The 23,110-nt window shown below is 38.8% G+C and overlaps 1 protein-coding gene across 3 annotated transcripts in view; it reads right to left on the reverse strand.

The window, feature by feature from the left end:
- Window positions 1–23,110, reverse strand: part of CTNNBL1 (catenin beta like 1) — a 139,250-nt gene that overhangs the window by 102,260 nt on the left and 13,880 nt on the right. For all 3 annotated transcript variants that reach the window (XM_016148290.2, XM_016148289.2, XM_036229426.1), the window contains exons 2-3: window positions 7,975–8,166; window positions 4,115–4,221 (exon numbers count right to left, since the gene is read on the reverse strand). In XM_016148290.2, the coding sequence (XP_016003776.2) occupies window positions 4,115–4,221; window positions 7,975–8,166 (299 nt within the window). The remainder of the gene's footprint in view (window positions 1–4,114; window positions 4,222–7,974; window positions 8,167–23,110) is intronic.

Below are 23,110 nucleotides of genomic sequence, written 5' to 3' on the forward strand. Positions count from 1 at the left end.
TGCTTCAGACCAGCAGGATAGTCTCCTTCAACTACAAGAGTAAAAATATTAGCAAATGACCAGGAAAGTTAAAAAACACCAGGAAAATAACAGAAACTAGATGAATCCTCTTGCAAACACAAAACCAGCTACCAACGCATAGAGAATACGATGCTTCTTCCACCCAACTATATCGGTGGTTCTCAAAGTGGGGTCCCGGAACCCTAGGGTGGGGGAAGGAGGTAGCTGGAGATCCTTTCGGTGGTCTAAAATATAAAAAACTATGTTCATAATAATTCCAAAACATTACAAGCATGCCTTGTTTTATGTGCTTTGCTTTATAGCGCTTTAACTAATTAAAGATTTGTGGCAACTCTGTGTCAAGCAAGTCTACCAGCACCGTTTTTTCAACAGCATTTGCTCACTTCATGTCTCCGTCACATGTTGGCAATTCTTACAATATTTCATACTTTCTAATTACTTCTATATGGTGACATGTGATCAGTGCTCTTTGATGTTACTAGGGCAAGACCCTCCATCAGCAAAAAGGTTACAACTCACTAAAGGCTCAGATGATGTTTAGCATTTATTAGTAATATTTTGTAATTAAGGTACGTACATTTTTTTGATACATAATACTATTGTACACTTAACGGACTATAGTATAGTATGAATATAACTTTTACATGTGCTAGAAAACCAAAATAACCATGTGACTCGCTTTATTACGATATTCACTTTACTGCATGGTCTGGAACCAAATTCACAATATCTCCAAGGTACACCTGTATATTTTTGTCTTTTTCATTCTCACTCTCTCAGGAGGATAGAGTGGAGTTTTCCCGATGGCTACACGACATGTGATGACATCACTGCCCTGATGGCTAATGAAATGTGTGCTTGTATATTCCAGAATTTTCTAAGATAAGCACTTTGGGGCGTACTCATATTTTAAAGAGTACAAAGGGGTCCTGAGATTAAAAAGTTCTGAGAACCACTAAACTAAATAATTCTGCCCCTGCAAAAACGAGGAGAACTACTAAAGGAGTTAATAGGGAAATAGCACATTCTATTCGATGTGATGTTTGGGAGAAAGATTACACAGTACAAAGCAGAGGTTGCATAAGGAGAATTGTCGATTGAATCTGAAAGGCAGCCAAATGAAGAGAGGCATTTTTGGGTATGCAATCAAAATGACAATTGCATATATGGGAAAATAAATTTGAATGTTTCTGATCTCAACCGGAAAGTTTCATTCAAATATGCTCTCGCAATTTTCATCTTAATTGCACCTCGCTGGGCTAGAGAATTATAAAAGACACTGCACCAGTAAGAATTCAAGAACTCAAGGTTAAAACACAATGTAGTTTCCTAACCACTTTTGGACATGAAAGAAAAATGTTCTTTCTGCATAATTTCAATTTTAAAATGTTCAAAATCGAAAACTAAAATAGTACATAAATTTTGTCTAGAGAGAAAACAGTGCTGACTTTTAAAAATAAAATAGCATTTCCTTAAAACCACTTTATGAACTGTAACACTAGCATCTGTGGTACCTAAGATGTGGTACATAACCTACAGAAATGCGCTGCTCTAAACTGACAGCAGTATTCCTGCCCAATGGGCAAAGGCAATGCTGGCATTCCGAGAAGTAAATTGAATTTCTTAAATTTCCAGTGTTAACCTATGGCATAACTTCTTCATAATGGATCCTTAGGTTCCGAGAGATAAGGATGTAATAAAGGTGACATCAACTATCTGAGATCTCATGTTCACTGAGCACCTAGAGCATGACAGGTGGAGCTGTGTTAGGCACTATAAACAGAGACAAATGAGACATAGTCCACCTCCTCAAAATACAGAGTCTAATGCAGGACGACTGCTTAGTAAAAAAATAATGACGCAAAATGGCAAAGATGTCAAAGACTGATTACCTTCATTGGGGGCAAGAACATAAGGAAAGAGAGCTGCTTGCGGGAGAATAAAGGGACACGGTGGGGAATTTGGCAGTTCCTATCACGTTTAAAACGTGCAGACTCTTAAAACTAGGAACTCAACGTTTATGCTATAGAAATACATTTTACACTAAGACATATGTACACAAAGGTTCACTGAAGCATTGTTCACAAAAGCCAATATTTAAAATAAGCAAATGTCCATAATAGAAAGTTAATAAAATAAATCATGGTATCTGCAAACCATGAAATACTATAAGCACTCACAAAAAATAAGGTAAATATGCATATACTAACATGGAAAGATCTCCTATTATTGACCCCCCCCCCAAAAAAAAAATCAAGGTGCAGAATATATACAGTATGATTTAGGTAGGAAAAAATACTTGTATATCTACATATATGTGTAAATAAGTATACAGAAAACAATCTAAAAGGACACTCACAGAAACATTCACAGGGACAATCTCCAGGTAGGAGAATGAAAAGGAGGTCAGTGCAGTGAAAGAGAACTTTCATTTTTTACTCTATTTTTATGCAGTTGGCATTTTTTACAGTGACAATCTAGTATGTGTTACCTAAGTAACCATACACACACACACAGTACAGTATGACAAGTGCTACTTCGTGGTGGAGGTCAGCACAAAACCTGATAGGACTCTGATGCTGGGAAAGCTGAGCCCCGATCCAGCCACGTCTCCTGTCAAAGAGGGCTGTGGCCCTAGGCCCAGCAACCAGATTCTCCTCTCTCTGCCTCCTCATCTGGAGCACACAGAGAACGGAGCAGACCACGTCAGCCTTACCAGGTTGCCACGAGGACTCGGTGACCTCACATACCTCTGTGCCTTTGTTCATGCTAGTTGCATTGCCTGGCAGGCCTTTCCATGTTCTTCTCTGCCTGTTAAAATCAAAGTCATTCTACAAGGCCTGGCCCAAATACCACCTCTTCTGTGAAGCCCTTAAAAGCCTCCAACTTGGTATTCATTATTTCTTCCTCTATGCGCCACAGCACTTTGTTTGTATCTCTTTCAAAGAATATTTCCTTCTACCACGCATTTAGAGTCAGTCTGCCTAATAAGCTATAAACCTGAGTGCAAAGACTTACTACCCCACTCTTAATTGCCTAGAGGCCTTGGACGTATTAAGATTCATTAAAAGAGTATGTCCTGGGAGAGAGAAAGACAGGGAAGGAAAGAGATTTAAGCATTAAAATCTGTAATATATGACAATCCCTTTACTTAGGATTCAAAACTGACCGAAAGATCCCAGATCCCTCATTACAGCTCTTCAGTGCATGGAGGAGCCAGTGCAGTAACCATCAAAAAACCATCATTTCGTAAGCACATATGTAAGCATAGTACTAGGTACTATGAGCTAAACGCTTGCTCATTCAATCTTCACAATTCCGTGAAGGAGGTGCTATTTCCTGATTCAGATGAGACACCCCAGGCTAAAAAAGGTGTGACTTATTCAAGGTCATTTGGGAGTCACATCTGTTATTTGTCTAACCCCAAGAACTTCGACATTTTCTCAATAGTAAATGTATCGCTAAAGGCAGCCAAGGTCAGTTTTCTTTGGGTCTTGAGAAAAATAATGTAGAAAAGAGTTAACATAACAGGACTGATCTTTAGAAGGGCCTGGTCCTAGCCTGGCATCTGGGAACTCGGCTTCTAAAACATTTCCGAAGTGCTAATAAGCTTGTTTTGACCACCTGGGGCACTTAACTTTTTTCTATCTGCTTTCCTTGAGGGAGTCTGGAATTATGGTGATTGTTGCTGGCAAAGAATGCCTACGTGATTTGTCCTCGATAAATACTCTGGATTCCAAGCCTCGTGTGAGCTTTCCTGGACAGAGGAAACTGCACACATGTTGATGTATTTCACTGCTGGAAAAAGCATCGTGTCAGCCTGACCCCTTTCAGTGGAAGGAGGAGACAAAGGAAGTCTGCGTGTAAGTTTCCCTGTGCTCTGCCTGATGCGTCTTTTCCCCTTGCTGATCCTGCTATATACCCTCAGCACCACTGACTCTGAGGCCTGTGAGTCCTTCCAGTGAGTTCCTAAACATGTGGGTCGTCCTGGGACTCCTAACGCAAACCACAAAACTCCAGCAGACAAAACAAACCAAAAACAGCAAACAAAACACCTCAGAAGAGAAACAGCATCAGTAAAACAGAGCCTTACTTCTCTGGATTATCTGGAAACTTGATCCGCAACTCTTGGTTTTTGTATGATCTTTTTTCAAATGTAAGGATCATTTTCTTCACTGAGCTTTCATCCAGTGGTTCCTCCTGGTATAAAGAGACAAATGCAAGTGTCGGTCCAAAGGGATTTCTCATTCACTAATCACTACATCTCTCCACGGCTCTTACATGCCATTCTGCCACTCGCCTTTCTGGGTTAAACATACGGTATAAATTTTATCTTCCCCACTAGAGAGTAAGGGTTAAAGGTCTATCCACATCACATGCTACTTCATGTCACTCTGTAAGTCTCACCACTAGTAGAGGAAGTTCAGTTTTAAGGTGTTACAGAATCACTCATTCAACAAATATCTCTTGCACATACTGTATGGCATGGAGTAAGCAACAATATTAGCTAAATATTACTTAATATTTATGTTGTCCTTCTTTGTCGTAGAAGATAACACTTAAAGATATAAAAGAATGTTCTTGGTAAATGACAGTGGCCCTCAATCCTTTCACCACACAAGGGGTCAGCAAATGATGATCCACAAACTAAATCCAGCTTACTGCCTATTTTATACAGACCATAAGAATGGTGTTAATTAGAAACGGCCACTGCTTTGTGTTTCTTACACATCACTGTATCTGGTCCTTACTAGCTGCTGAGATGAGAATCAGAAAGGTTCTTGGAACACAGATGTAGCATCAAGAATTAGAGGAAGCTCAGAGGAAACATTTAAACACTAGAAGACGATTCACTTTCCTTAATTCATATACTGAAATAATACCTACAAAGGCAAATAAAAATAAATTTTTAAAAACTATATCATTTCCCCCCAAAAGAATTTACACTGAAATTTCAGAAATGTTTTCTCCTCAGCTTATTTTCTAGTTTAATGTGATGTGCTACAATGCACTCTGCTAAACATTCTTCAACTCCTGGCTTCACAGCTTTGCAGTCACTGACCATAACTCACACCTAAAAGCAATAAAGAAACTGCTATTAGGAGACCCTGAAATAGATCCTTTTGAAAAGCACTGAATTGTTCCATAATTTTGCAAGTACGCTCGAAAATGTTAGCTATTATTTTACTAAATTTTGGTTTTCATATATTGGATTTTTTAAGTGGAAGGTATCTATAAAATCATTTTGGACATGACACATTTCTTAGATTTTAATGATGACTCCTGGACCCTGAGGTACTCTGTTGGACCCCCAGCCCCTTGCCAGTATCTACAGCTTTAAGAAAGGTTCCCTGACATGGTAAAAACTGAAGTCAGTGCCCTGGAGCAGTCAGGACTCAGAGTCCAGCTTCACTACTTACTAGCCATGTGACAAAATTACTTGGCTGAATATAATCCTCAAACCCTCACCAGTCCAATTGATTCTACCTCATAAGTCTTTCCTGAATTCATCCACCTAGCATTTAGAATAAAATCCCAAATCCTTCACATGACTAAGGAAAATGTGACAGGAGCTGGCCCAGATAATCTCTGTAACTCCAAGCCAGTGAAAATACCCATCGGCAGCCCATGTCTACTTTGTTCAATGCTGACTCTCCAGTGCTCACCATAATGCCTGGCACACAGCAGGCATCCAGTGAAGATCTGTTAAAGGGAGGGAGGGAAGGAGAAAGGGAGAGAAGGAGGGAAGAAATAGTACCTGTATTTTCTAAGGTCATAGCGATGGCCTAAAAAGATGAGGTACATAAAATTATTTTACAAACTATATGACACTGTATTAATGTAGGCTGCTATTCTTATTATTAGCATTAGGCACGATATACCCAACGTATCAGTAGGATTTAACTAAAATAATCTAAATTTCTAGAAAAGGGTTAAATCACTTTCAAACAACCTCAGTATCCACTGCTTTTCTTTTCCTTGGCTAACATTTTGCCTGCACAGTAGAAAAAATCATATTAGTGTTATTACAGCTCTCAAGGGATTTCCAAAGTCTTGGCCTCTCCAGGGTTTGGCCTTCTATCCTTTAATTTCTCTCTGATACTGGGGGGAAACTGAATTATCAGTCTTAGTCATTGGCCACAGCAGTATCTCCTATAGCTCAGCGTCAGAAACCAGAGGGAGATTTCAGAAAGATGAATGCTGGTGATGTAGCACAAAAAGGACAATAATATTTTACACGTTCACGTGACTTTGCAGGGGCAAACGTCACTTGTTTTTCATCAAATGGGACTTCGGTGGCAATGAGAAAATAACTCCTGGACTTGTAGCCTTCCATGTGTCATTTTTACAGAGCGATCTCTTTTTCCCTGTCCCTTAACAGAAGGGCTGGTCCCACATTACACTCCTGTCTCCCAGGCTAGAAACCACTTACCCATGACAGCTACTACCCTAACCCTCCAGTACCAGCTTTGCCCTGCACAGGAATTATACCTGCCAACTAACTGCTGCTGCAGGGCTAACAGACTGAGCAGAAGCTAGTGGAGAGGGAAAGAGGAAGGATGTGCCACACATACTGTTTGTCTAAGCCTGGCAGGGCTGCTGGCCTCGGAGAGGAAATTTGCGACTGTCTCTCACCACAGATTCCCAAAGTGTCACCATCATTTAGGGGCAGCCCCCCAAATTAGCACTGGTATAAATCCTAATGAGGAGAGTAATTGTCATAACACAGTAAAAGACCTTTTTGAAAAATGAATCGATATTTTTTCCTCAGATTCACACTCCGGCTTCATTTTTAAATCCAAACTTAGCATCTTGTCTTTGAGGGAACTGAAAACAGCTGGCTCTTAAGAATCTATTTCCATAATTCATATTGAACAAAATGCCAGAGCGAAATAACATACACGGCAACACTTAAGGATTTAAAAAGACACAAAGGTAAGGTCATTTTATTTTTAATCACTGACATTTTACCTCTACTCTTTTTAGCTTCATTCATTTATTCATTCAATAAGTATTTATTAAGGGTCTACCAAGAGTTAGGGACTGCTCTGAGCTTTGTGAACAAAACAGAGCCAGTCCCCGTTTTCACAGGAGGTTGGGGGGGAGGGGACAACACAGGAGCCAAATAAACAAGCGGGAATTTCAGATCATGATGATAAGTGCTGTGATGAGACTATACAGAATGAAGTGATAGGAGAATGAGAGAACAACTTGCAGGGCACCGCCCCCCCCCCTCCCGCCGACCCCCTCAGAGATGGGAAACACGTCTCTGAGGAGGAAACATCTGAACTGAGAAGAAGCCAGCCGCGCAAAAGCATTAGGGGAAGAAGAGCATTCCAGCCGAGGGCACAGAAGTAAAGAGGTCGGAGGCAGGAAACGAGAGCAAAGGCCCTAAGGCATCTTGAGAAACAGCAAATAGAGAGGTCCTTGGGCTTCTCTTTCCCTAAACTGTTTTTTCAGTAACACCTAGATGCCTAACCCTTGGCTCCACCCTGAACATCTCCCTGTTTGCTGCTTTGCTGATGTCATTCAACTGCCTGGAAGGCCCATCCTCCACGTGTTTGACAAAATTCCACTCCTCTTTCGAAGACTACTGACTATATTCAAAAATGCAAGCACTTTTTCTGTGTGTCCTCACCATGGTCTAGAAAGCCTCCCTGACCCACAGCCAATACCAATAGCTCCACAGTTCAGTGCTTGGGCCTTGTAACATAATCCAGAAAAATTTAAAAACTCTGTCAGTAACGTTCTTCCCATTACAAAATGCTTTCTCAATTCTACTATTCCACTTACGCTTCATATCAGCACTGTGAAGTAAGTATCTCCTTAACCCCATTTTACAGATCAAGCTGGGAAGCTCAGAGAAATTCAGCATGTCACCCATAATTATACTCTACAGAGACCGTGTCAGTGGCTGGCCGTCTCAGCTCCCGACCTGTCTCTGCCACTCACCTCTTCCTCTTCCTCCTCACCCTCTCTGTCAATGATCTGAAGCAGCCTCTTTTTGTCGTCATCTGCTTCTTCTACTACAGTCATTTCCTCTTCCCGATGGCGGCCGCGTTCTCGGGTACCACCGGCTTGTCTCCGCCGCATTTTCAGCTCTTCCTCCTCATCGTCCCGAGGACGTTTGGTGCCCCTGTTGGGCTAAGAAAGAGGAAAAAAGAAACAGGATTTGAGAGTTAGAGAAGACACAGAAGGGCATATACAGCAAATATTCTAAAAGCTTTCAAGAACTCCCCAACTGAAAAGCATCACAGCGTGCAATTTCTCACATAAAATGGAGTAAAGCTGTAAGTAGCATTTTTCAACACTTAAATACGTGATTAAAGTTACCTATAAGGTAGTTGACTTTTTTATTTTTTAACAGTTTTTCGATGTGCAAAGGTTTACTACTTCACAAAAGCTCCCCTGTATACAGAAATCATAGGGACTAAGCCACTTTGAGATGGGGACTAAATTAGGCTCAATTGACTTGTTAGTCAAAAAAAAAAGCCAAGTATCTTGTAGGTAACTTTAATACACACAATCCGCCACACCTATCCCTTAGTATATAGTTTTAATTCATGTCTAAGAAAGATAAATCACTCACAAGTAGTTCAAAAAGAGAATATTATATACATAACTTCCAAAAGTCTACTACACTCCAAATTTCTACTTCACAGAAGGCTAGAGTAAGGCCCAGAGGTCAAGTACTTCACGACCTTGGGGTCAAAAAACCAGCAGGAGCATCAAAAACAGAATTGGCACTTCCTGACTACCAGTCTTGGGTCGTTTCCGCCATACTGTTAGGACTTCATTTTAACACTGCAAACCATGGAGAAGTTCTTGGTTGTCTTCCATCAAACTGGAATAAAATAAAGCACTATTGAAATGGGCTTCAGAGCTGCGGAAAGCAGCACTGCCCCAGACATTGAACAGCCCGATGTCTCCATGCAGCTCAGGTTACTGCTGGTGCAACTCTGGACGTCTCATTTAACCTCGCCAAGCCTCAGTTTCCTCGTCTTCAAATGAGTATTACGACCCTTTTCCTTGTTAACTTCAAAAGGATGCTTGTGTGTGTGTGTTGACCTTTTTTTTTTTTTTTTTAGCTTTATTGAGATACAATTGACATGTAACATTGTGTAAGTTTAAGGTATACAATATGATGACTCGGTGTGTATTGCAAAATGATTACCACAATAAGGTCAGTTAACACCTCCATCAACTCACATAATTTTTTTCTTTTTGATGACTGTGAGAACATTTGCAATCTACTCTTAGCCACTTTCAAGGATACAATACACTATTGTTAACTACAGTCCTGCTGCTATACATTAGCTCCCCAGAAATTACTCATCTTATAACCAAAAGTTTGTACCGAAAGGTAAAAGAATTCTAAGCTATAACAATACTAAACAAATCTAAAAATTTCTACTATGAGGTAATCCACGTGATTCCATCTTCTCCAACATAAAACATTTCTGTCAAGCTCTTCGATAAGCTTTTCTTTATCTGTTATAATAATTGCACACACAGTGTGCTAGGTATGATATACTATGTTACTACCAAACAGAAAAAAAAAAAGCCACATTCGTTGCCAACTTGCTGGGTTGTCTGGCGATAACAGACAAATTTCTATTATATACATTACACATCTCACCATGACTTACAACCCACACTGTTACTATAAACTCTACTATCCCAGTGGTGCAAAGTCATCCCCCTCTATATTCATAGACCCTGCTGCTTCCACATGCCAGGTGCTTCAATAAGTCTAAGCATATGACATTACTTAGAAAACTCACATTAGACAATTTGGTTTGTGGGGTACCACCTGCTATTTTTCACTCTGTTCCCAGTCTCCCTAGGATAGATTATAATTTCACACGATCACACTCTATTTCCATAAATACAAAACTTACAAAAACCTATTGCTATCATTACTGGTCTACACTTTTTTAAAAAAGAAAAGAAAGAAAAAGAAAAAGAAAAAAGAAGTCAACATGCCAGTAAACCTTGACTACAAAAAAAGGAGGCGGTGGTTTTCATGTGAGAAGGGGAAGGAAAGGTGGCTTGATCCTGAAGGAGAGCAGGCTGCAAACTAGAGAGCTGTAGCTCCCCAGCAGGTAAGGAACTTCGGCCCCTGGGAGCACTAATTCTTTCAGGCTCATAAAACAAGCCCTGCTGTGATTCTGATTAGCGTGAGCCTGCTGTAGCAGCCATAGTTCTCCATGGAAAGGAGATTTTTGTATTGTTTATCTCTGAGGGCAGAGAGGAAAGGCAGTGGCCACAATTAAAAGGAGAAAGCTAAATACTGCCACAGTTAAGAAATGCAAAGTAGAACACCGGCAATGCCTCTTTTAAACACATCTTCCAATCTACTTCTTTAAAACAAACATTTCAGAGGTCGGGGAGGAGTTCCATTTTTACCTCTAATAATTTCCACTGAAATAGCACTTTCCTTCCGCAGAACTTAAAGCACCTACTTTAATCTTCAGCATATCTCTGGGGAAGAGAAGTAATGAACAGTTCTACTTTATAATCAGGGAGACAGGATGCCTGAGATCCTTCAATAAACTCTTGCAAAGACAACCTGGTGCCTTCTGAAAGTTGAACCTGACCTCTGAAAAGTTTACTAACCTACCATGATTCCAGGACCCTAACTGAGATAGATCTGAGAGACTTTCAGGAAAGAACATGTAGCCAAAAATATAAATCATACAAGATGTTGGCCAAGTTAAAGTAATATTTGTTAAATCATTCATTCAACAAATAATTAAAGAATTCCAAGGCTTTAAGGGTCTTCAAGTAATGAGCTGGCCCTCCCAGGTTTCCATTAGAGTAATGTCTAAACGGGGACACAGGGGCAGACAGGGCTAGTATGGATTCTCAAGACAAGAAGAGCTGTGTTAATCTTTATGAATAGTCCAAGCGCAGCATCCCTAAGAGGGCAGCCTTGAGGTTTTATTCCAATTGTTCCTCCGAATCCCTTTCCCCTCACACAGGGTACTCAGCTTTAGCTCCTCCCATGACAACTCTGCGTCAGAGGACAGCAGAACCCGTTAACTCTGCCATGGGCCCTTCACCGACTATCAGCTCCCTGCTCCCTCCACCAGATGAGTGAGCCCTTCAAAGGCCCGATACACTTTATTTCAGCATTTTCCCCTCTCAAAGCAAAATTTTAAGAACTGTTCTACATGTCTCTTTGCAACCCTCAATTGTCTCCTTTTCAGATACTAATAATACTCCAAATAGAAAAGTTCCTACTCATTTCTGAAATCTGAGCATTGAATAATAAAGGTTAGGGTTCATTTCTTTGGCAAATATTTATTGAATGCCTATGCATAAGGCACTGTGCTGGGGACTGCAGACGTAAGTGAAAATAAAACGACCATTGCTTCACTATCAAGGGCCTTAACAGTCTATGTCTGTCCAATCAAAACAGAATATAAACCATAGGTGTAATTAAAAACTTTTAGATACATTTTAAAAAGTAAAAAGAAACTGGTGAGATCAATTTTAATAGTATATCTTATTTAATTCACAATATCGAAAATATTATCATTTCAACATGTATAAAAAAATTACTGATACATGATTTTACATTTTTTTTCATGCTGTCTTTGGAATTTGGTAGAACTGTTTTACACTTACAGTGGATCTCCACACAGACCTAGCCCATTTCATGGGCCCAAGAGCCATGTGCAGCCAGTGACTACCAGACCGGACAGCATAGAACTAGGAGGTTTTCATCTGGGGGCTCCTGTTCCCTGATAAAGCCGAAATGGAATTCTTTCCAGCAACACTGAGTGAAATATGGGCTCATATAAAGCTGAAGTCCTGTTTGTGAAAGGTCCCCACTAAAAATTGTGAGGCTAATAATACCCTGACCTGGAAATAAACTTCTAGATTATATTTACCAATATTCACAACTGAGAGAGTAATTGATTACACAAAGAAAGCAAGAATATGTAAGTGGGAAGAGCCCCAGAGCTGTCAAGCTGATTTGACTACAGAAGAGCCAAAGGGCTCTGAATCTAGAAAGGGAATGTAGCACCTACAGCCTGTCGGAGAGGTCAACAGCTCAGGCCCAAGCTCTCATTGTGTCTCATGCAACCAATCCCAAAAGGATTAAGCCATTCTTACCAGTCACCTTTGGAGATCAATTTGTTTTGTATCTGAAAGGTGTTTGGAATCCCTCAAGATGAAGGAATGACAAAAGAAACTGTCCTTAATAAAGTCATTTCTCTCCTCTGCTGCCCACAGGAGCAGAGGGGGGAAAAAATGATTAATCAACTGTTAACTTCTGATGTACCAGAACATGAGCCTTTAAGAATTTTAACAATCTTCTACATTCCCTGCCTTATTCCCAATAGGTGGTGAGCAGTATAAACGCTCACTAAGCATTTGCCACCATCCAGTTACACAGCTGGTAGCCTTTCTAGGATACATAAAGGATTCCCACTTGCTCGAAGCTGATAGCAACCGTCAAGATTACAAATACATGATGCCTTTACTTTCCAAAAACCTTGAAGCCTACCGTGTGTGTGTGTGTGAGAGTATGATGGGTGACATGTATCAACCCATCCTCCTGGAAACAGAAATCAAGACATCTCCATGAAAGCTTTGAGCGAAAAAATTAAATAATTGCAATCTGCCTACAATACTCTCTGCGTACAATAAACAATACCCAACCTAAAGCTTTAAGTTTCAGTTTTCCCACTCTCTATTTTTTTTAATTAAAAAGCAGTGAGAAGCTGTAGCTATAATGAGGGGCTGTGGGAACATGCAGTTATATTGGGCTCAAAGTAATGTACCATAGGAAGAGGCTACATCACCAGAACGAATACTAAATTAAAACTCCACTATGAAACCAACTCCATTTCCTCTGAGTATGCAATCTATATTATCACATTTATGGTTTGTCCCGACCTCAATTAGACTTGGGGGTGAGGGGTGGGGGAGACTTCTATAATAAGCAATAATCGTATCATTATGATAAATTATGAAAACACACAGTGCAATTATTAATGTGAAGAGCACATTTGTACCAGGATATAACAGTACAGATGTGTATTGTGTAGGGAACATCTAAATTTAGCTCAATATTCTAAGTTACTTGGCTAAGAAAGGGGATAATTTTCTAAAATGAACGTTCATGTTAGTGTAAGAAAAAATATGTTCAATTCTATTAAGGAAATAAAAAAAGTCAAAGAAAATTTTCTATAACCTTATAATAAACCAGAAATTCTTCACCTAGCACCAAGAAACTCAGATAACTTTAGAAAAGGGTCTTTGAAGTGGGGGCATGAGGTGCTATTCTCTAAATATCAATCAGTGGGACTCAGAAATTTGAGCTAGAAAAAGACACTCTAGTTTATCTCTCTTTTTATAGACATAGGGAAATCTGAGCCCAGTGGGTGTAAGCAACTTGCCTGTGATGGGCAATAATACAAATTTCAATTCCCAATACAGTGCTTTTCCCTTCTTCACCATACTAACTAAGTCCTTCCTAATCTGTTTGCAGTGAGTGCTGATATCCTGCATGAGGAATGAGTTTTGGAGTCAGATTTTCCTAAATTCAAATCTGGCCCCTCTACTAGCAGCCCTGGAAAGTAACTTACCCTCTCCAGTCTTGAGTTTTTTCAATCTATATAACCGAAGAACAATAATCATTTTCACACAGACATTCATGTACGTGTGTATATACGCACGCATGCATGTAAAGGGCAGTGTTTCTAAAGTATAAGCACAGTTTGGCCCAAAACAACATATGTAGCTTCCTACCTCTCTTTGAAACACCTGATTCAAAATCAAAGAACCTCAATGTTGGAAAGAGTATTAACCATTAATAAGTTTTAAAATGAGGATCCTTTTTTTTATATCAAGATATCTGACAGACCCCAACCCCAGCTGCATTTTTTAGTATCCAATGATTGAGAAAGAATGCAATGACAACAAATACATTGCTATCTATTTGGTAGCCCTTTTCATTGAATCTGCAATTTTAATTCACACATTTGAGAGAGCGGGGGAGAGACGGGGGGGGGGGAGAGAGAGAGAGAGAGAGAGAGAGAGAAGAAAGATGAGAGAGAGAGAGGTAGGTATTGATTTTGAGAGACATTTTGAGAGACTGAGATTCATTCTACAGAAAATGCTTGTGTACATCTGGATTCGCACCCCCCTGCAATAATTCTGAGGCATTAAAGACAGTCCAGATTTTAAAAACCCTTGATCTGACCCAATCACTTATCTGATGTGTGAATCCCCTTTACAACACCTCTGCTAGGCACAGGCTGGCACGCTTCCCGTGACCAGAAACTTAACCTTCTCCCTAAATTGTGCCCCCTCTATCTTTGGATCACTCGGCTTATTAAATTAAAAAGAAACCTTTCAACTCACAATTTTCTTCCCTGGTCCTTAATCTTTCTCCTTAAAGTGATACAGAACAGGCTTAGTCTCACTCTCACATTTTAAAAAATCTTCAGATTATTTCCAGACAGTAATCCTATTTCTTCCTCTCTCATTGCCTTTTCTTTTTCAGAATAAATACTTTCAGTATGGGGGTATGAATGCAACACAGGGGAGAAAGAGAAGTATAAACATAATTAAATTCTTTCCTACCATTATTTTGGGATTTCATAACTTTAAAGCTGATACCTCTTAATATAATCGAACATATGGAATGTCACAAACCTGAGCTTGTGGATGGACTGGTCTAACCAATTTGAAATGCTCAGAAGTCATCTGCTGTTTAACCTCACCTGATTACATTTTGTCAGAATAAAAGGGGGTTTTCAAACATTAATTTTTACCAGATGGTAGTGAGTGGCCTGACCCAGAAGTTACAGATGAGCTGCAGTAATGAGTTCTATCTTGCCTTTGCTGGCTGCGCATTCACTGGTGACATTTTACAACTAGGACTTCTGGCTCAATCAATATTTGCAGGCATGAAACCTGCCAAAGTTAACATCAGGGATCTCTTGCAAATTTGCTTAAGGCACCAGAACTGAAAAAGCTCACAATCTCTAAAGCTGTAACTACCACCAGCCAAAGTTCATAATTAGAGATCAAAAACATCAGACATAAAAATTCTAGCTGCCTCAAAAGGTTGTTGTGATGATTAAAACACCCTACAAAGGGGCCCTATGTAAACTCTAAAGCACTATACCAATGTAAGGAATATCATCACATAGTGACTAAATACCCTAGTGAAAATTCCAAATAACATATGTAATTATCTACTATGTCTTTGTAAAACTCAAAGCTTTAAAAAAAAAATAAATGTAATGAATCATGGCAATTTACTATCTCTTTTTCTAGAGGACTCTTTCCTCAAAAATTCCTCAAAATCACAAAGTTATTGCAATTATAAAACAGAATACTCATTTACCTAATTCACAATAAAAAAAATATTACAGGTACTGAGACCACAGTAATTACTTGAAAATGTGTTTTATCAATGTCCACAATGGGGGAAGGGATCAATGTATCAAAAATGAAATCACCAACAGTCTCACATGATCTATAATCTGATTGGCTGACAAGTAACATGAATGTGATTTATGATTTAAATCGCTAGTCACAAAGACTCTACTTAATCAATTTTTCCTACCAAAAAACTCTTACTCCTTGTTAAAGCCTGAATATATATTCATATCACCTCCAAAGTGTGTATAGATTTCTTCTTAAGAAGTACAAACTATACTTTTAGCATCCATGATTTACTCTGACATCTTCTCTGATTAATTCTGCAGTGTATTAGAAAGCTAAGTGTTGATTCAGTTTCTTTATTCATTAAGGCTAACTAAGGCACACACCAGTAAAATTTTGGAAGGTAAACTAACTCCATTTTAGCAGGTGTTCTAGTGAATCACTTAAGAGTCACATGACCTTAGGTAAGTCATTTGAATTATCAGTGCTACATTTATAAAAATGCTCTACCCTTTCTCTGCTACCTCACAGGATAAGATAGTGAAGTAAGATTATACAAAATACAGCACTTTGAAAAGACAACAGAGCCTAGGATGCAATTTATCTTAATGATTACTAACTGCAAAGTCCTATATATACAGAAAACTTTTAGAATTACTTAAAATCAACTTTTGACAAAATTATGATCACAAAAGAAAAAACAGTCACAAATAAGCATGTAAAAAGGGAACCAATCCAATTAGAAATCAGGAAAATGCCAAAGCAACCTTGACAATGAAGAGCAAAGCTAGAAGCATTATGCTCCCTAATTTCGAGCTATACTATAAAGCTGCAATAATTAAAACAGTATGGTACTGGTATAAAAACAAACACGTAGACTAATGGAACAGAATAGAGCCCAGAAATAAACCCACACATATGTGGTCAACTAATTTACAACAAAGAAGCCAAGAATATATAATGAGGAAAGGACAGTGTTTTCATAAATGGTGTTAAGAAAATTGGACACTCACATACAAAGGAATGAAACTGGATCACTATCTTAAACCATACACAGAAATAACTCAAAATGGATTAAAGACTTGGTTGTAAGACTTAAAATCATAAAACTCCTAGAAGAAAACATAGGCAGTAAGCTCCTTAACAAAGATCTTGGTGATGACTTTTTGAATCTGACACCGAAATCAAAACAAAAGCAAAATTACAGAGGTGAAACTATATTAAACTAAAAACCTTCTACACAACAAAGGAAACCATCGAGAAAATGAAAAATCAACCTGAGTGGGAGAAAATATTTGTAAATCATATATCTGATAAGGGATAATATCAAAAATATGTAAAGAACTCATACAACTCAATAGCAAACGAATAACCTGTTTTTCCAAAGACAACATACAGATGGCTAACGAGTACAAGAAAAGATACTCTACGTCATTAACCATCAGGGAAATGCAAGTCAAAACCATAATGAGATTATCACCTCACATCGGTTAGAACCGCTATTATCAAAAAAACTAGAAATAACAAGTGTGGGTGAAAATGGGGAGAAAAGGGATGCTTGTGCACTGTTGGTGGGAATGTAAATCAGTGCAACTATTATGGAAAACAGTATGAAGGCTCTTCGAAAAATTAAAACTAAAATTACCATACAATTCAGCAATTCTACTTCTGGGTATTTATCTGAAGACAACCAAAGCATTAACTTGAAAATATGTATGTATTTATTTCCACATTTATTATGGCATTATTTACAATAGCCAAGATATGGAAACAATCTAAGTGCACATCAATGGATAAACTTTGATATACGCACACACAGAATATTATTCAACCATAAAAAAGAATGAACTTTCATCATCTGCAACATCAATGGACCTCAAGAGCATTATGCTAAGTGAAATAACTCTGATAGAGAATAACAAATATCATATGATCTCTATGTGAATTTAAAAAATACACACACACACACACACACACACACACACACACACACACACACATGACCAAGCTCATAGTTACAGAGAGCAGATTCATGGTTGCTGGGCCGGGAGGCGATGGGGGTGGGGAGGAAATGGGTGACTGTTCTTAGTTTAACTAACTTAAATTTTTTTAAAAAAAGAAATCAGGGAAATACACATAAAAATCATGAGATACCATCAGATTGGCAAAAATAAGAAAATTAAAATCTGACACTACTCCAGTTGGTGAGAAGGTGAGATCCAGGAGCTGTTAAAACTTGCTGAGTGGAAGGAGTGGAAATAAGTACTGGGCTAATTGGCGGTGCCTAAAAATGCTTAAGAAACGTCCAAGCTACGTCTAAGCCCAGCAATTCTACTCCTAGGAAGAGAGTAGGAGTAGAATTATTAGAGAAAGTCTCAGGAATATGTACAAGGAGATATTTAATGAATGTTCACTGGAGCATATTTGTAATAAGAAAAAAGAAAATTTCAAAGATCAATGGATGATGGATGCATACTAAGTAGTAATAGTAAAAACTACATGAAAATAATAGTTACCAAATTGGGGACAGTGACTACGTCTAAGAAGGGTAATAAAGAAATTGAATTAGGGAAGGGTACATAATAAAATGGGATTAAGAAAGGATACGCTGGAGATTTCAACTGTATTTGTAATATTTTATTTCCTAAAAAAAAAGATCTGAATTAAATTTGGCAAAATGATATGGTTTTATGTACACACTTGGGGAGGGAAAAGGGGGGAAACCATTAGAAGCTAACAGGGATCATGCAGAATAAGTCATGCCCAACCGGTTGTAATCCCTTGATATTGTCACTGCTGATTAAGGTTAGGGGCTTACAATACATACAGCGCACCTTTATCTCAACAAGACATTTCACAAAGTTACTCAAGCGGGCAGATGGGCAAGTGTGTGTGAATGGTAGTACAGATAGGTAAGATCCGTAAGTAGTTAAACTCGGAATATGAGCAGTTAAGAGATTTTGTGTTTAAACTCGAATAGCAAATATATAAAGTCCCTGCCAGGGAAAATGTGACTTAAAAATAATTCATTCAGTAAAGAGCTGATGGTTTCAGTAAATGTCAAATTCAATGAATCAACAGGATGACCAACTTTAATTTCTTGAAAGCTAATTTCATATTACAGGTACATTATTTAGAAGCATAGCATCCAATTTGGCTACAGTCCCAAGAAACTGAGTTAGTCAGCATACTTTAAAAGAGGCATTACAATCTAAATAATGCATGAGCAGGATAGTACAGGGTCTGGAAACCTTGCTATAGTTAAAACCAATAAGGGAATTAGAGAAGATTCGGAAAGGGACCCTATAGTTAAAACCAATAAGGGAATTAGAGAAGATTCGGAAAGGGAGTCACCTTCAGTTATTTAAATGATGCCTTGGAATTGGGTAAATATATATAGCACTACCATGAATAGCAGATCACCTTCCTTTCCCTCTTCATTCCAGTTAGAGAAATCCTACTCAAGCCTTAAGCAGCCCCGGCTCACAGGTCACCTTCTCTGTCTTCCAAATATTCCAGTAAGACCTCTGAGCTTTCTCAGCAGTATCTCATATCATACCTCCATCAACATACAATACATGCATTAATAAATCTCCATCTCCCCTACTAAATCACAAACTAGGTTCTCAAGGTAGGAACCTGGGATCTGACCCTTGCTCTTAACACCTTAACACCTAACAGTGCCCAGCTCATAGCATGCACTTAACCATTCATTGTTGCTAAACCAAAGAGAGATAAGAGAGAGGACAGCTAAACCAGTGAACTACCCAGGGATCATAATTCACTATCAGCAAATGTATACATATTCTCAGAGTTCCTTGGGTCATTAGGGTGACTGTAGTCAAGCAGGATTCATCTGTTCCGTACCTATGTAATCATTGTACATCACCCTGGGCTATATTTTATATATAGCTTAGTAAATTTTCTAATGGCAGCATCATAACATTTGGAGAGTAAGAACAGTAAAACTCAGATTCAAGCAACCTCATAATCTACAGATGAATCGATTTAAGACTCAAGGACATGATCAGACTTGAGCCTGAAGCACAGAACTGGGTCTGAAATCTCTCTTTTGTAGGAGCAGACCCCTTTCCTTAGCTAAAACCTCAGAAACTATCATCTCAAAGGCATAATCTGCATCATCTCTCCCATCGCCTTTCAACCAACATTAAAACTCCTTCCGCTACTTTGCTGCCCTTAGCTTTAGCCAGGAAAGCTCCTTTCTGTGGTTGCTCCTTGCCCGTTTGTAAATTCACTCACTACCCAGAAAGCTTAATGTCATCTGTCTGTACGGAGATTTCAGTAAGAACTCCCTCACCAAATCATTTTGGGGAACCCACGCTGAGCTCAGGGGAACCTACCATTAACAACAGTCCATTCTGAATCTTTGGACACTTAATAACAAATTAATATGGCAAAGCTATTTTAAATTATTTGTAGTTTTAAACCAAGCCTCAGATACAATAAACGCACTTTTTATTTAGGGTGACATAAAGGTTGGATACTTTGTAAGTCTATGTCACAGAGGTTGGGGGGAGGTAGAGTATGCGTTCAGCAACCAGCAGGCCCACACGGTGGTGTTGCCAGTTACATGGCACACCTGTCACATGCGATTATGCTGACAGAAGTCTGCAGACAGCAGAATCCTGCCTCTAGCAAGGGCCAACTTCATTAAGACTAAGGTGGGGCAAGGAAATCTTTAATTACCTTTTCTATAAGTTGCCCCTGAGGTCGTTGCCAAGATTCAAAACTGCATTCCTCTTTCTAACAGGAGGGATTGGGGGGGAAAGGGTGTATACTAGCAGGAAGACAGATAGGAAACAAAAAAAGTGAAGATGCTTTGAGAAAATGGGAAGAGGAAATGAATGATCTGGGACTGAATAAGTGAGAACCGGATCATAAGTGAAACACGAATCACTTTATTCATTTAAAAAATGTAGGTCTTTCTTAGTTGCTCATTAATTCCTTAAGAGTTCTAACATGGTTTTGATTTCAGGAGCCTAGGACATTGACTATTACTATTATCTCTTTTTAAGCTTAAAACTTATCCGCATAGGTCTGTTAACATAATATCTGTCACATTTCTTTTAAGGAAGACAGAACTCACATGAAACTTTACCTTGAGTAGCTTGTTAAAATTATGTATAATTATGTATAATTCTTTAGAGTCTGAAAATATAGCATGATTATATAAGATACTGTCCAGCACTTAAGTGCTGATTTACCTACCTTTCACCTTGACTGAAGTATCTAGTATTATGGCCGCAATACAAGCCTGTTGATGAGTCCATCAAAAACAATGAAAAGAGATGGCTTTATGTCTGCTTTTGGCTAAGATGCACTTTATTTTCCTTAACCCAAAGGTTTTACTATTTCTAGAAGCTTTACAAACCACTAGAGTTAGCAAAATACCTCCATTCCCAATAAAGACAATGATGGTGAATGAGTTATTCTTAGAGTCAGAAATATTTCCTACACACAGAAAACCTGGAGCACCTGGCCACATGGAGTATGATCGAACAGTAGCCTGGGTAAATGCCTCTCGCCCACCCACAAATTCCCGCTACAAGCTCTATCCCACTACCACAACTCTCTCTCAGGGAGTCTTATAAAATTGACTTCAAAGTGATTTTAAACTAATAACTGCTCACTTGAGAACATCTTAGGATATTTGATTTCCTAGTAATAGCATCTAGTTGACCACATAAGCCAAAACACATACGTTGCTGGGGAGGACGAAACTCTACCAAGGGTTAAGATAATTAAATAAGTGTCTTAAATAAGTACATGAATGAATGAATAAAATAATTTTCTTGAACCATCCCCTCTTTAAAGTTTTCTTTAAAGCTTGGCAGGGTTACGGTATCAAAAAAAACTTATGAATTGGCTGCCTTAAAGAATGGTATCATAAAACAGTGCAATGGCAACTGTTTTTTTTTGGGATTTTGTTTTGTTTTGTTTTGTTTTGCATAATGCACAGACACTGTTACATGTTATGATAGCTTTACTTTCTGATAAAGGAATGTAAAGTGAATTTTCATAAGCAGGTTTCCTGTGTGGGTTAATCTCTAGTCAGTTACCAACTCAGAGAGAGCCATCAAGGCAAACTACCCATTAGCTGTCAATTTAGAATGACTCCAGAAAGCTAGCCCCAGAGCTCCACTGATATCTTTTCAACAACCTCTTAATCTTGTTTATAACACCTGTGTTAAAGCAGCCTGACATCAATCTCACTCACCTGTCTCTGACTGAAATTACTTAGAAACTTGAGAATCCCAGTAAACATACCCCAAAACACAGAGATACACTGGCTGAAAACCCTACACACAAGGGAATTCAGCCAACTACCTCTTTTCAGCAAAGCTGCATAAGTAAGCCAGGATGGGCCTCAATAGGCGAAGTTGGATATAAATCTCACAAAGCGCTTGTTAGGAGGCACTGAGGCCAGAGAATCACAGGCCATGATTTAAAGAAATCATAAAGAATTCTTCCTACAACTTCCTCACTAAGTGATTATCCAAGCTATATAACAATTATCATTAATTGTGTGCTTCTGTACCAGGAACTTAACATTTCATTATTTTTTTTTTCAATCCGGTTAATTCCATTCCCTGTGTCTTCAAGTGAGGAAACCAAGGCTCAAGTGGCCTGCTTGGCGACCTGTCTAAGGTTATAGAGCTAGAAAACAGTGGAGACACCATTCAAACACTGCCAGTCGACCTAAGCCTAAAGCCTTCCACTACCTCATACCACCACTACGTGACTGGGGAATCATCCCGCCTTAACAGGTTTCTGTGTTTACTACAGATCTGTTTCCCAAAGCTACTTAAACATAAGTAAACGTTTAGCAGCTCTACCACTTTCTGTTTTAGAAACCCATGTGTGTTTAGGCCTTTACAAAACATAAGGCACATAAGAAACTGATGCTACACCAGACCCATTAATAGGGGAATGTGGTACAGTGAGAAGAAAATGGGGTTTGGCAGTCAGATACCTAAGTTTGTTACCACTGCGGTGTGTAACCTGGGGCAAATCACTACTGTTTCCTCCTCAGGAAAAGCCCTTCTAGCAAAGAAGTGCCTAATCCAGAAAAAGTACTTAAAAATGTTAAATAAGAAAAAAAATAGCAAACAGAAATGGATATTCCAGATACAACCAACACAAAATAAAAACTAATCTTCATGTTTGTATATCTTTTTTTTTTTTGGCCAATAAAGCTGGGTAAAGAGAAAACAGCAATTATGGCCCACAGTAGACTTGTAGTAAATCTTCGGCAAATAAATGGATCAATCAATCTTTTGCTTTGGAGTTAGAGACAACTCACGGTCTTTAAAACACACACACACACACACACACACACACACACACACCCCAGTTAACTCTCAGGTACTACTGTAATGGAATCAGGTTTTTATGGAGATCGGCTACTGTTACTTAAGGCGAGTTTCACCCAATCCAGTGTTTCCCATGACGAGGGCCAGTATCACTCACAAACACAGCTTAATCTACTCCCCACCAAGAAAGATGGCAAGAAAGACAAGGCAACTGCAGAGGTGCCAAGTCCCAACATAAGCTACCTAGAGGAGACCTAAATTCAGCACCTGATCAGTGATTCACTGCTTCACTCATTTAGCTCTCATTCTTTCCTTTCTTCAGTCAAGAGACATTTGTCGAG

Source organism: Rousettus aegyptiacus, unplaced genomic scaffold (genome assembly GCF_014176215.1).
Source record: "Rousettus aegyptiacus isolate mRouAeg1 unplaced genomic scaffold, mRouAeg1.p scaffold_m13_p_12, whole genome shotgun sequence".
NCBI lineage: Eukaryota > Metazoa > Chordata > Mammalia > Chiroptera > Pteropodidae > Rousettus > Rousettus aegyptiacus.